Source organism: Melospiza melodia, chromosome Z (assembly GCF_035770615.1).
Source record: "Melospiza melodia melodia isolate bMelMel2 chromosome Z, bMelMel2.pri, whole genome shotgun sequence".
Lineage (NCBI taxonomy): Eukaryota > Metazoa > Chordata > Aves > Passeriformes > Passerellidae > Melospiza > Melospiza melodia.
The window spans coordinates 38,131,233-38,146,920 of record NC_086226.1 but is presented as its reverse complement, the minus strand read 5'-3'; the positions used below and the strand labels follow the sequence as shown (position 1 = coordinate 38,146,920).

Below are 15,688 nucleotides of genomic sequence, written 5' to 3'. Positions count from 1 at the left end.
CCTCACAGTCTACATTATTATGTGGGGAAAAAAATACACATTTGAATAGCAAAAAAGAACAGGTTTACTGCCATAACCATTTTATTTTGTCTGACGTGCCTCAACTTTTTTTTTTATTTAAATGAAACTCCAAATAATTTCTCTAGAAAGCATGTAAGAAAATTCAGGATCTGCTGGTTTTGAAAGTGCTGCATCAATGTAGACTGTTTTAGTGGCACTGAATTTCACAAATAAACCATAGCTCTGAACTAAAGGTGCTCCTTTGCTTTTATTTGCATCTTTTGGACCAGGTTTTTCAAACTGCACTGTCAGCATTTCTGAGGAAGTATTTAAAAAGTCTTTTGAACAGTTGGAAATGCTTGAATACTTCCAAGAGGCCTTTTTAATGCTTCCTCCCAGGGAAGCGGGTTTTTGTGACCGTGGTTCAAAGCCAAACCTTCCCTACTATCCTTGTAGAACCTTTGTACAAGTCACCTGAAGCCACCAGCCGGGTTAACTATTTACCATCCCAACAGGAGGCGGGAACGAGAGACTAAATGCGTGTTTTACCTAGTAAGGCTTTCTACCTTCGCACGTCCACTTCCCTCCCCAGACCAGCCCGGCTGTCCCGACCCGCCCTGACGGCCGCGGGAGCGGAGGGCCGGGGAGGCCGCACGGGCTGCTCGGGGGCCGGGACACCCACGCACACACCGCGCCAGGCCGCCCCTGCCCGCCCCCGGTCCGGCTGCCCTTCGGAGAGCCCCGGGCCTCCTTCCCCCGGCTCCCAGACAGCGCTAAACTACCGAAGGCGGGACACAGCCCCATTGCCCTAGAGGAGCAGCCTCGAACACGAGGCCGGCCCGTAACTGCAGGCCCTCTAACCAACAGCTTACGGCCAACCCTCAGCCAGTCCTGGGACCGGCCCTTCTCGCACTCCGCCTCGCCCCCGCCCCGCCCCACTCCGCCCGGCTCCGGCATGACCTCCCCTCCCGCCCGCCCCGGGAGCCGCCGCTCCGCCTTCATCCCTGTCTCCATCCCGGGGCCATCCCACTCGTAACTTCACTTCCGGGGCTGCCATTTTGGGCGGTCCGTGGCTGGTCGGTGCGGCGGGGCGGGCTCGGCTCGGCCCGGGCCGCGGGGCTGTGACAGGGGCTGTGACAGCCGCGGCGGGGACCCCGGAGCCGGGCACTGTCGGGACGCCGCCGCAGGGGCAGAGCCGCCGGCCGGGGACCGCAGCGCCCGCCTGTCCCCGCCATGTCGGACTTCGACAGCAACCCCTTCGCCGACCCGGACCTCAACAACCCCTTCAAGGTGAGGGGGCCGTGCGTTTTCCTTGGTGTCGGTCTGCGCCGAGCCTCGGAGTTTCCCCGAGAGGAAGCAAGGAAGGAAAGGGGGAAGGGAAGAAGGAGGGAAGGAAGGGCCCCGTGGCAGCTGCGGGCCGGGGTCTCTGCCCTGAGAGGGCTACGGAGACTCGGAGTGGGGTGGGGGCAGGGCGCGGAGGAAAGGCAGCGTTTCACAACTTAAGAGCTCCGTGTTTCCATCCGTACCTAAAATAATACGAGTCGTATTTCAGATGCGTTATTTCGATGGAAAAAAAAAGAGAAAAGTTTGGGGGTTTTTATTTTGACACTAGCTTTGTGCTAGAGGTAATGCTACTACTATTTTTTTTTTTATTTTGCCTGGTTGAGCTAAATAGTTAAATTTAATGAATTAGAGAATTTACCCTCTTCTTCTGTAGTTTCCTCCCACTGCCTCTGAGCTTACTTGTTCCCTTACCTTTGTCTGAAGCAATCAGGGTACCAATGGCTGGCATGAATTCTATGCTGCATTTCAAACTGCTTCTTTTTAATGTGCTTTAAAGCTTTTAGGTTTTGCACTGTTGACTTATCATACAGCTGTGAATTCTTTCTTCACTCACTGGCTTCAGTTGTCAAAATGAGCTGACCTCTCTGGATGCTTTCCCTTCTGTTTTCTTTGTTGTTTGAATCCAGTTCAACTAACTTCTGAAGCGACCTCCGTTGATAATGTTACTGGACTTTTTGCAGGCACTTTAAAGCACACAGATAGTATATGGCGGTGAGTTTAGAGTGTTAGCTGGAATAATTAAGGTTTTTAAAAACTGAGGTGTTATATTTCAAGCCAAGCATACTTCTCTCCGAATAGATGCTGCAAGCATAATGTTTCTAACATTTGTTCATTAGTTTTGGTCTGAATAATTAGTTTCGTTTTTATGGTCACAAAACATAGGCAATAGTATTCATTAGCCTAGAATTCCTTACGCTAAGATGTGTTTTCACTTGTTGTATGGAGTACAGTGATCTTCCAGGTGAACACAAGTCCTCGTGTTGAGTCTGCTGCCAGCAATAGTTTGAGCTGGTAGCAGCGTCGGTGAGCACTGTTCTTTTTGGCACCAAACACTGAAAATGTGTCGTTCTAGAATGCGTCTTCAGCGACAGAAATACATGATGCTTTTCCTCCTACTTCAATCATTCTTGTAATAGTTAATCAAATAACACCTAGCCAAATCCAGGGCAGTAAGGGATATTAGATGCAAAATAGCTGTCTCTGCAGTGCTCATCAGGCTGTGGAACTGGCCCTGTGTAGTGCTGAGACCTAAACTAGGCACACACCTGAATTATACTTCTACTTCGAAGATACTGCTTAAAGTGCAAAAGTTATTCCAGTTTCTCTGTAGGGAAAGACTTCTGTTGTTACTGATGGGCAGAATCCATTCTCTCTTCTCATCTGCAGTGCATAGTGATAAAAGGACTCTGTAACAGCTTCTCTGTAACTTGAACTCTCTATTTGGACTTCTTCATTTGCAGGAGATGGGTCAGGAAAGCTGTGTACTTTTTCAGAGGCTTTTTTCCCTTCCTTCAGTCTTTGCTAGCCTCCATCACATTCTACTGCCCATAAAAGTTATCTTGCATGCCTTTACTTACCTGTGCATTTTACTTGAAGGAGCAAAAGACCTCATATGTAAGCTAAAGCTTGATGGCCATCTTGTCAGAACAGCTTTGAAATTTGTGGGTACTAGTGCATGTATGTATTTATGTTTATGTGTTTTAAAATACTTTATGCATAGAACCAGTATTTCCAGATGGACCTTTACAGCCTAAGTCATATTGCCTAAACACTATCGTAATGTACTCATATTTTTGTCTTTGCTGATAATTTTATGTATGATGTGATTAGTTGTTTTCCTTGCTTTTGAAGCTGCTTCCTGTGCTAATGTAAAATCATAAAGTAGTATGGCAGAGAAGGGGTGGTGGGAAGGCATCAGGTGGAACATTGTTGCCAGGGTCTAAAGATAGATCCTTTTTTTCTTAAACATTTTGGTTTTACTGGATGTCTGTGATCTATGTGGGAGGTTTCCTGTAACTGTTCCTATGTTTTTTAATAAAAATATTAGAGCAGAGCTTCTTGCTTGTTGTTGAATCACATAAAAGTGTTCTCTGGAAAGACAAAGGTAAAGCATAAACACCTAGTGCTCAGTATTTTGGGTAGTTAATTTACTTTTAGACTTCCAAAAGTATTATCTGCTGGAAAAACTGAAATTAGCTTAGTTGGATTGATCATTAAGTGCTGTGGATTTTGATACAAGTGGCTACTTAACCTTTGCGGTTTTTATTCTTTGTTGCTTTAAAAAAAGCAACAAAATGGACCTGAATCCAGAGTCATATATGCTTTTGAAGTAACAGTTTTCCTCTCTAAATAAATGGGAATAGCATTCTGAATGCTCTACCAACAAATCCAAAAGATGGGGTTTTTTTGAAAGTCAGAGGGTGCTGAAATAAACAGAAAAGTGACAGGCTAACATTTACAAGCTTTTGATAGCATTTAAGTTGTGCAAAACAAAATGTATCCATGTACCATACAAATGAAGATATGAGAATCCTTTTATAATACAATGTATCACCAATATGAAGAAGTACACAGTTGGTATAACCTCGGGTATCATGATTGGAAGCGAGTTAGTAATGAAATCTATTAATTTAGTTTACTAAGAAGCACTAGTCTTAGCTTGTGAGTGTGAATTCACACTTCGTAAAGTTCTCACTTTCAAATGCTGCAGTCCCACAGCACCCAAAGAGGGTGAGCAGAGCAGATGTGGCGATGGTAACTGCATTCAGTGCTAGGCAGATCTACCGAGAGGAGACACATCTGAGCCCAGGTTAGAAAGCCAAGCCGGGGCCAGGACCACATCCAGTGAAAGCAGTAAAAAGGATCAGCCAACAGTCCTGTGACGATCAGGTAAGGAGTGAGGGTCTGACCACTTAAGAGGAGTTTGGGAATCCTCGAGGTCCTGAGAGTGTGTCTTAAATAGGGTAAAGCAGCATGAAATAATTTTTTTATGACAAAACAAATGCATGTTTGTAATGTAGCTGTCTCCTTGTGTTTTTTTTTTTTTTTTAATGTCATAGGATAGGTGATAGTTGTAGTCTTCTGTCTTGGGAGGTGATACAGTTACAAAGGTTCTGAAATAGCAGGCTCAAAATTCACTGCAAGTATCATTTACTCTGAAACAATCAGCAGTTGATCTACAATAAAAATTGTTGGTTCTGTGTTCTTGGTTTGATTATTTATTTTTTTTGTAAACAAACAATCCTACTACTCCGAGAAGTCTTTTTAAGTAGAGCTATGAATTTCACAGGCCCTTGCATCTTGGCTGACAGCAAAAGGTTTGAAAACTGACTGTTAATTATCCTACCATATGAAACAGTTATTTTTGGTGGCTGTAGAATGAGAACTCTAAAGACTGAGTTGTGTGATAAATTCTGTTGGGTCAGTTCATCTGATCTGTTTAGCTCTGAGCAGATGCGTGTATTTGACACCATAGGAATTATGATAGGCCTGAAAACTAAGATACATTTCTGTTCAAATCTGTATGGTGACTTTCAGGGAAATGCCAAATCACTGTGTGGTGGGAAGATTTTTCTTTTTTCTTCATCTGATTTAGTGTGGGAGGGCACAATCAGAGCAGACCTCAAATGTATGTATTGTTAAGTATTTGAGTAGTTTCTGTGAGTGGGATGAGGGTTCCAGACTGTGAGTTGATACCTTTGAATTGTTAATCCAAAAAGACAGATGTTACATAGTTCTGTCATGACTGACATTCTTGTTTGGTTGGCTGAGGTACTCTGCCATACCCAGAAATGGCGCTGAATTGCTCCCACTGAGGTCACAGGATTACTTGAGTCACTAGAGCTAAGTACAGAAGTAATTCCAGTTATAAGTTGGATATTATGCTTAATCTTGACTCACATGAGCACAGATTTGGTGGGAAATACAACCTAGATGTTTGATACTGAGAGCAGTTGTGCAAATGACTGTCACCTTCTGTGGCAGCAGAATCTACACAGTTTATATTGTTGTTGCTGAGGTGAAACTAAAGTGATAGAAACTTAGAGGAAGAAAGAGAAGTGCTGAGTTTTTTATTAAGATTTGGGACCCTTATTACATAAAATGTTTGTGCAGCTTTAGAATGAAGCAGTTTTGTCAATGCCTAAATGCAGAACTGAGTTTTAATTCCTGTATCTGACTATAAAATGTACTGATTTAAGTTGTCTGTCTTAAAGTTAGTTTAGAACATAAAATATAGGCATTTTTTCTGACTTTATTATCTGCTTTCCCTTCATGTCTTCAAAAATTATGAATACCCCAAAATCTTGCATAAATTAATGCTGAACATCGTGGTAGTGGGTTGTCCTTTAGCTGTTCTGCCTGGAAGTTGGCTGCCAAGAGTACACTTAACCAGTGCTTTAAGTGCACTGTAATCTGTTAAAAATGTGGAGCGTTTTAATAGTTATTCAGTATCTTATAGCTGCATTTTTCCCTCTAGATTTTCGCTGAAGTGTTAGCACATACTGCCTAGGGTTACTATTGCAGTGTATACTGAGATTGAATGTTACAAAGAGGAACATACACATATCATAGCTGGGAAAGGAGAATGGTTTGAAAGCAGCTGGGAGATGGGGGTGATGTTTTGTTAGGCATTCCAGTATTCCATTGGAAGGTGAGGCTGGTGCAAACTTTAGGACAAATTTGGCCTTCTCAGTCTCTGAAGTTCTTCTAGGTTTCAGAGGTGGGGATCTTGCCTTGCTCAGTTGCTCAGAGCCCTTCACAGCTCTGCTTTCATGTGATGAATGTCACATAGAACAGGCAATATTTGCTATGATAATCTTGAAAAACTTGGAATTATGAAGGAACTGTTATGTGGCTACTTGGGAATTTTTATTATTGGAAGTTCAGAATTTTTCTACCAAATGTTTATTCCACATGGGTGAATTGCAGTTTCAGAGGCTTAATCTGGCATTCTTATGGGATGGAGAAACACTCCAGAACCTGTTCATGTAAAGTATGATGGGTAATTTTCTCTTTGTTCAAGAAATCAAAAAAGTTAGACCAATAGTTTCAGGCATTTTGTATTGCATTTTTGCAGCAGAAATTAATGCTTAATTTTCTGAACCTGTGGTGTTATTTTAGGGAGTACTTCAGAGAGAGCAGGAACTACAACTGCTACTGTTACTATAACCTCTTCCCACCCCCAGAATCAAAATCCACGAAACTTCAGGATGAATTCTTACTTAAATCTTACTTTCCAACTGTTTTTTTGGTTCTGGGTAGCTTCAGGGATTTTTATTTGAAATTGTTTTCGATTGCTGATGTGTTGTAAAAGCATTAAAATCTGTATCCAAATCAGTGTTTAGTGTTAATAAATTCAATTTCCTGACCTCTACAATAAAATACCACTTTTATTTCCGTGCTAGACCTTGGGGCTAAACTGAAAAAATGTTCTGTGAAGAAAATGCTTTTGTCTTTTGATGGAAGAGTAGGTATTCCTCAAAGTGAAAAGTTTTTCAGCAGTATGAATGACGGTTTGGACAGGCTGATTCCTAGTTCACGATATTCCCTTCACTTAAAATCACAACTAACAGTATAAGCTTAGCTGATGCTGTTTTTGAGATTATTACTATATTGTGTATTTTATATAAGTTGTTTATTGGTGGGGGAAAAATTCTGGACCCATGTCCAGTGAAGAGTAATACCAACCATTGTTAGAGATGTATTTACTTCTTCAGTCTTTAATTTGGTAGTGTCTTCCATGTTAGTGAAACTGGTAGCTGATGACTAGTTTTGGTCTCCTAGGTGACAGAGGTCTGTTCACTTCAATTCTGTTTTTCAGAAGGCTGTAAATGCTCACATAGAATGGATTGTTCTGCTCTGTTTTAAACATCCTTGTTTGTAGTTAATTGTGTTAGTACATCCTCTGTGATAACTGAGAATTCAATTAATTTTATCTATACCTGAGTGATGTGAGCATAATTTGTTACCTTGACACAGAAGATGCTTTTAATAGTTCTATAGGTGCTCTTGCCAGTATGAAATATAAATGTGTTGCTTTTTCTGTGTTTGTTTTCTCAGTTTGTGTTACTGTGTGTTGAGGTGTTTTTTATGACTTTCCCATTCTTGGCATAAGAAATAGGTTGCTGCTTGTACCTATCTTGTCAGGATTTAAAAAAGTATGTTAATATTTCATTTTGAGATTGACGGTACTGCAGAGAGACTGCAAGAAGCAGGTAAAAGGAAAGATTTAGATGGAAAATGGCTAAATTAATTAAGTTGTGCTACTTTCTTAAAACTTCGGTCTCCTAACTAATTCAGATCTTGAAAATGTCGTCTGAAATGACTGTGTGACTTAAATGCATCAATAGCTGGATATGAAAAATAGTCTGTTTTTAATTCTCTTCTGTGATTGTGTGACTAATTGTTAAATAAAAAGATCAGAAGCTCTGGGTTTGAACTGGCAGGAGTTTGGGTGAGATAAGACTGGGTGGAACATGAGATACAGAAAATAAATTATTACAGCATAGATTCACTTACTCTTGTGTAATATTAGTTTTTACTGTTTTTAACCAGTAGAACATGCATGTCATGCAAAATAGAAATTTGACAGCAATCATTTAAAGGCTTAGCTTCTGAGTATGTCATTCTGCACAACATGTATTGGTTGTATTCATTATTCAAACCCTGAACAATTTCTAAATTCAGTGGTTCTTTTTATTTTGCATCAGTGAGTATGAGTGCTTCACAATTTTCATCACTGTGTTTAGATGAGTTGGCGTTTGCCCCATTTTTAAAATAAGATGTGTAAAATCTTATTATTTTATACACTTTTTAAAATATACTTATACACTTATTAAAATAAGTGTAAGGTAAATCATTCAAAACAATTCTTTGTGTTTTGTGGGATGTAGTATCTAATCTCTTCAGAAATGTTGTAAGTAGTGTTTTGAAATATGAAGTGTAGCTCCTGTTAGTATCAGTCATTTGATGCACTGTAGGTGTTCAGAACAATTAGAATAGCACCTACACCTGGGCACCCTGACTGTGAAGAGCTGAGGATGGTGGTAGCAGTGAATGAGTTATAGGAGAGATATGAATTTCCAGACTGGTACTTGCCTCCTTCAGCTGTGGCATTCCTGTTTTCCTGTGATGACTGGTTTACTTGAGTCTTTCTGTGTCACAAACTTCAATAGAAGTCTTCACTATGTAATTCAAGTTTTCGGAATGCACAATTTCAATGCTACTTGCAGTGGTGGAGTTGTGTATTTCTATACAACTGTATTTTCTTCCTTTGCTGAGTAATGAGGCTTTACTTGAATAGAGCCTTTATTGAATGTCCTCTGGGTCATTCAGGTTTTTTTTAGAGCTGCTGCTACTTTAGTAAACAATAGCAATATTTGGCAGAGGTATAGCAATTGTTAATTCAAAATGACAGTTGACTTTTGACAAAGGGCTTCTTGCTCTAATCACTGTGTGTATTTAAGTGTTGAACTTATTTTTGAGTGCTAAGACTTGCTCTAGTATACCCTGTTGTCTTAGCATATGTTCTCTTTCATTGTTAGTGTTGGAATGTCACAGTAGATGTACAGGGAGATCTGAGTTTTAAACCATGGTCTTCTTGGAAACTTGAAGAAAAAAGGTTTTCTTTCATCAGATATTGATTCTTGTTTGTATGTTTTATTTTCTGAATATAGGTTGCTCTTCTGAATTTGACTTGACCATTGTTTCATGTTTTTTGGAAATGGTTGCTGTTCAGTGGATGTCTCATGAGTCTGATATTGTAGTTATTCAAATAATTGAATTTACAGCCTGCAGGCTGATTTGGTTCAGTTATTTGGTTAGCAGTGCACTCTTCAAACACAAGTTCAGTGTTGAAATATGCTTTTTAAGTAGCTAATTCAACCTAAAATCCTAAGTACTATTCAAGTCATAGTAATTAGACCTGCCATTTCTCTGTGTGGCTGATGGTTAGCAATCACAAGTTGCACATGTGTCTATACTTGAACATTTTTCTGTGGAAGAGGGAATTATATGAGAGCATTCTTGAAAGGGGTATCACATTGAAAGCATGAACAAAGTGTTTTATGCTCTGCTAATTGATATTAATGTAATTAATGTAATTAATTCCAGTGAAGACTGAAATAAGCATACTAGGCCTTACTAGGATGGAGTTAATTTTTTTCATAGCAGTCCCTGTTGTACTGTGCTTCAGATTTGTGACCAAAACAGTGCTAGGAACGCACTGATGTGCTTGCACATTGCTGTGCAGTCCTTGCGCAGCACCAAGACCGTCTTTGTTTCACACTCTTGCTTCCTCTCAGGGAGTAGACTCAGGCAAGAAGCTGGGAGGGGCACAGGCGGAACTGTTGACCCCAGCTGACCAGAGGGACCTTGCATGCTGCATAACATCGTGCTTGGCAGCAAGGCTGGCAGTGGCGGAGCTGCTCCAAGCAGCCATTGCTCAGAAGCTGAATGGACATGGTGGGAGGTGGTGAGCAATTGCCTTTGCTTGACTTGAGGGGTTTTGTTGCCTTTTTTTTTTTTTTTGCCTCTACTTTCCCCTCTCCCCTCCCACCTTTAAACTGTCTGTTTTCTTAACAGCCACAAGTTGTATTTGCTTTTTCCTTTTTGGTTCTCTTCCATATCCCACTGCCCAATGTAGAATTCAAATGTTATATTTAAGTATTTGCATATTTTTATGTACTTTTCTGTTCAACATTTCAAGTAATTTCTGGTTGAATTTTGACAGGAAGCGTACTCATGGCACCATGTTTACTCTCTTTTTTGTGGTTCATCTGCTCGGTCTTTTGTGATCGCCATTTTAGCAAATAAAATAGTAACAATTAATTAGTTTACCAGTTTATGTAAGACCTGATGATAGTCATTAGTTGTAACAATGTATTTGAGTCCAGCATGGTAACTATCGAGGGCTTGTGAGGGAGACTCACCGGCATGGCTGTTTTGAAGCAGCTAATTAAAGATGAGTCAAATATAAGAAAGCTGATATTGAATTGCATTTAACATTGTTTTGTATGCATCTTTAGAAAGGATTATTCTTGTTCAGGGACCACTGGAGTACTGTTTTGGAGCTAAATGTATGCTTTAATGAAAAGTGGTTTGTGACCAGAGGGTGTTTTAAGTATGCTTATATATATGAATTTGTTTAAAATAGACACCATATATTTTTTTAATTTTTGAGGCAATGATTTTTCTTAAGCTTTTTTGTAGCAAATTTTAAAATTGCCTTATATGAACAATTTAGTGAGTATAGCTATTGGAATAAACAGACTTGTTTTCATTTGCTCTGTTCCTTTGAATTTTAGAAGTGGTTGGTGTTCTGCCCTGTTCTTTTTTCCTAGCTGTAAATAAGTTGACTGCAGCCATTAAGAAAGTCCTCTTCCTGCATCTGCAGATAAAGTTCCTGCTTGCAACACTAAGCTAAGGCCATAATAGATGCTGATTCTAAAAAAGCAAAGTCTGCATTTCAACTTGATTTTTATTTCATTTTGCTGAATAATTTCTGTATTAACTTAACTGTAGATTAAGTCACTTTTTTAAAAAGGAAGTGACTTAAGTCACTTAAACAAAAAAATGTAATAGAATCATAGAACAACTTAGGTGTTAAGGGGTGTTAAAGATAATCTAGTTCCATCTCTCCAGCCCATAGGTGGGGACACCTTCCACTAGACCAGGTTGCCCAGAGCTCCATCCAGCCTGGCCTTGAACACTTCTGGGGATGGGGCATGCACGACTCTCTTGGGCAACCTGTTTTGGTGTCTCACCACCCTCAGAGTAAAGAATTCCTTCACAATATCTGATCTAAACCCACTCTCTTTCAGCTTGAATCCATGCCCCTATTCCTACACGTCACTACATGCTCTTGTAAAAAGTCTCTCTCTTTCTTGTAGGTTCCCTTCAGGTACTGGAAGCCACAATTAGGTCACCCTGAAACCTTCTCTTTTCCCGGCTGAAAAACCCCAATTCTCTCAGCCTGTCCAGAAAGGAAGGTGCTCCATCCCTCTGATCTCTCTGTGGCCTCCTGTGGGCTCCCTCCAGCAGGTCCCTGTCCCTCCTGTGCTGTGCCCCCAGAGCTGATGCAGCCCTGCAGGTGGGGTCTCAGCAGAGCAGAGCAGAGGGGCAGAATCCCCTCCCTGCCCTGCTGCCCACCCTGCTCTGGATGCAGCCCAGGACACGTGTGGCTCTCTGGGCTGGCAGTGCCCATGGCTGGGGCATGTCCAGCCTCTCAGCCACCAGCACCCCCAATTCCTTCTGGGCAGGGCTGCTGGGATCTGTTCGTGCCCAGCCTGTGCTGGTACCAGGCCTGCTCTGACCCACGGGCAGCACCTTGCACATGACCTTGTTAAAACTCATGAGATTCCCATGGGCCCTCCCTTAGAGCTTGTCCAGGTCCTTTTGGATGGCCTGTCATCCTTCAGCTGTGTCAACTGCACCACTCAGCTTGGGGTCATTTGCAGATTTGTTGAGTGTGCACTCAATCTGTCTATGTCTTTAATGAAGATATTAAATAATACTGGTCCCAGTACAGATCTTTGAGGGACACTTGTCACTGATGTCCTCAATCACCTGCCTGTCCTCCATGTGCCTTAACGCAGCTGCTGGGAGGATCTGTTCCATCATCTTCCCAGGCGCAGAAGGAAGGCTGACAAGTCAGTAGTTCCCAGGGTTCTCCTTTCTGCCCCTCTTAAAAATGGCTACTGTGTTTCCCCTTTTCCAGTCACCTGGGACTTGCCCTGAGCACCATGATGTTTCAAATGTCATGGAGGGTGGCTCGGCACCTACAGCCGGCAATTACGCCAAGACTCTGGGATGCATCTTGTCAGGTCCAACAGACTTAGGTAAATTTCAGTCTCTCAGGTGGTCATGAACCTGATCTTCTCTTACAGTGGGTAGTACTTCGTTCTCCCATTTCTTTTCCTGTCAGCTATCCACTTCAGTGGTGTAGGAAGAGAGGTGCCTGTGAAGACTAAGGCAAAAATGTTGAGTACCTCAACCTTCTCTTCCTTCATTGTTACCAGTTTTCCATTGTTACCAGCTGCATTTTTGGGGGTGAACTTCTTTAACCTTCCTTTTCTGCTTAACATACCTGTAGAAGCCCTTATTATCCTTTGTGTCGCATGTAAAGGTTTTAAGTGTCTCTCTCTTCAAAGGGAATATGAATGTAAATATATGTAGCTATATATTTATTTTCTTTACAGTCTTTATCAACTCCAGGGTTTTTTTCTAATGTTGAACTAGACTGTTGGAAATGAGAAAATATCTATATATATCTATATATTTAAACATCATGGTTATAAAATAAGTAAATACTTACATATATAAGTATATATGTAGCTCTTTTTTATGTTTGGTGTACATATAAAATATGGTACATTTATGTAAATATGTAACTAACAGTATTGAATAAATAGGTTTTCTTGAAAATCAGTAAATCTACCTTTTATCCATTGTTATATTCTGAAAAAGCAAAAATTTTAAGGCACAGAAACAATGTGATAGAACCAGGCATCACATGGAATAAGTACAGGTTTTTTCAGACTAAGTTGGTGTGGTTCATTGTGGTGGGCTCTTCTGCAGAACAAAGCCTCCCTGTCAGTAGCACAGAGAAATGTTTAATTTCTGAAATTGTTTTCTCAAGCTAAATCTTGAGCAGTCTTTTTTGCTGTATAATTCCTTGAGGTAGAAAAAAGTTAAACGTTTTTCCTTAATTTTAGTAGTTCAAGTAGAAGCTGAATCAGAAGTGCTTTTGGCATTATGGGACCCTGTTTCTTCAGCTTCATTTTTATTAAATGCTTTCTCTGTTCTTGATGGGGTTGGGTGTACTTCTCTGTAGGGAAGTCCAAGGGTTACCGGAAGCTCTTTTGTTCTGTTGTGCTTTTCAGTTGTATAGGCTGGAGTCCATGCCTGGTCAACATAGCAGGATAGAGGTTTTTTTCCCTTCTCTCATGAGAGCTTTTTTTCCTTATAAATCAAATATGTGACAGATGGGATTTCTGTTAACACTGTGTTAATCTAGGTTTATAAGAAGCTCAGAATTAAATGATGTTAGTTTGGGAGATAAAGAGGTAGATGTTTACAGACTTTTTTAGTGAAAACAAACCTTTTGTACTTTGAAACAAAATCTGACTTTTATATGATATGATGATATGGGTGTCACCTTTTTGATTATATTCATGTGCACAGATTTACACAACTGTTTCCTCTTCTAGGATCCTTCTGTTACACAAGTGACAAGAAATGTTCCTCCAGGGCTTGATGAGTACAATCCATTCTCTGATTCAAGAACAGTAAGCATGTTTATTTCCTAATCATGCTGTTAATCTTTTATTTGTGAGGTTTTCTTTTCAGAATTGAGACTAATGTTGTAGAATGGGCTGGCTACAGGTGGTGGAAGATGTGGAAGAATAGATAGTTCCATTAAGTATTTAGAGGATGCATTGGCAAAGTTGATTTCACAGAGCTTTGACTTGTTAAGGAAGATTGGCCCTCTGAAAGGAGACCAAAACAGAACTGAGGTTTTTTTCCTGTTTTTAGTAACTTCTGATAGTTTTACTAAATTATTTTTCCTGGTTTTACAGACTTCTGATAGCCAGTCCTTGTGGTTTTATGCATTTCACTAGCTTTGGAGCTCATGAGTGTGGCACACTTACCCAGCGTTTTGCTTTTGATTTTTGTTTCACTTAATGAAAATGCTGTTCAGAATAAGGAAAACATTGTGTTTAAATAATGGTCCACAGGCTTTGTATAGTGGTGCAGTAGTGAAAGGAAAAAATTATCAGAGAAACAGTTGCTTTACGCCTCTAATTTATATTGTTTCAATATACCTTGTGCTTTTCTTTTCTATTGTGGGGAGGAATACAAGAAATAGGATAGTAAATTCATACTGTAACCACATTTTTCAATGCTGCTTTTGATAGTGAACATCTTGTGCAAGATTATTAAAGTATGTGGCTAGTTATTGTCTGTCACTATAATTCATAAATATTTAATATCATATTTTTAAAATGCAGTCTTACTTTTTATGACAAATCTGGTAGTGCTGTTAGGGAGTATTTGAGTATTTGCAATGCCATGGATGGAGCAACAGAATTCACTTGTGAGAGAGAAGGAGCTTATGTTAATTGATATAAACCAGCATTTTAACAAAGTTGCATAGGAAATGCAAATGTGGTGGTAAAGTGGTTTAACAAGATTTGATGGTGAGGTGCATTTGATTACTGCCCAGAGGACACGGTCAGAAAAAGCTGTCAGGGAGGCCTTCCTGTTTAGTCATGAGGTTCAGAAAGGGCCCTATTGCTTTCTGGACTCCTTTCTGAGGGCTGTGGGTTTGGTATGTATGGATCCAGACCTAGTCCCAGATTTTTTCAGTGATATATATTTAAAGGACTACATGTGCACAATCAGCCCTTTCTATCATTTAGCTAAGATTTCAAAGTTTAGTGTCAGTTACTGAAAATCTGTTGTGGCAAGAATTTATCTGCCTTGAGGAGCAATGCTGAGGTGTGTCCCTATTTAAGGGGAGGTCCTGGTGCGCAGCCCATTGCTGCATGGAAGAGCTCAAGGGGCCCTGGGCTGTGCACTGCTTATGAAGTAAGGTGATTGATTGATTTGTGGTCATATTTGCATACCAATTACAGAAGTTAGCTTCTTCTAAGTCAAATCTTTGTTAGCACTATGTTTAGCTGGGTGCATTGCTCAGATGAGCTCTTGGGTACTGTTATCTGTTTCCCCCAAGACTTTCTTAAGAGCTGGTTGTAGTTTTCACAACCAGATGGATCCACTGCAACTGTTGCTGCTGATAACTTGAGCAAGATTGTGGGAAATAATGGGAGCAGGGAGAGCAGGCTCGCATAGCAATGAAACAGTAAGATTTCATATAGTTTTAAAATTCTGTGTGGAGGAAGCTTGGTTTTGGGTATGCCTTGGATCAGCTGTTTAAGGCAGAATATTTACAGCTAGCAACAATGTTAAGTCTCCAAAATTATTTTCTCCTAGATCACAATATCAGGAATTATGTTAGAATTTGTTTTATCAAGCTTGAAGACTTTTGAAATTACTTTGTATTGACCAAGAAAGATCTACAAGAAAGTAGATCTTGTTTTACAAAAATATGATCTCGAGCTACTCTGACTTCTTTTATTATTTCTGTATTTGTTTTAACATACAGCTTTGTGGGAAAAGGAGAGCTGAAGCATATGGCTAAGATTATCTGGCTTTGAACAGTCAGATGTGCTTGGATAGAAAATTCTGATTGCTCATTAGAGATGTTACTCAAAAAGCTGGGCTGATGAAAGAAATCTAAGTCAATGGTCAGATCTACAATGCACTGTGATTCAGTTAATAA

At 40.2% G+C, this 15,688-nt stretch overlaps 1 protein-coding gene across 1 annotated transcript in view; it reads left to right on the top strand.

Moving 5' to 3' along the window:
• The first annotated feature begins 1,144 nt into the window (after positions 1-1,144).
• Positions 1,145-15,688, top strand: part of SCAMP1 (secretory carrier membrane protein 1) — a 41,052-nt gene continuing 26,508 nt past the window's right edge. Inside the window, exons 1-2 of the mRNA XM_063181538.1 lie at positions 1,145-1,290; positions 13,554-13,631. Of these exons, the coding sequence (XP_063037608.1) occupies positions 1,234-1,290; positions 13,554-13,631 (135 nt within the window). The 5' untranslated portion in view covers positions 1,145-1,233. The remainder of the gene's footprint in view (positions 1,291-13,553; positions 13,632-15,688) is intronic.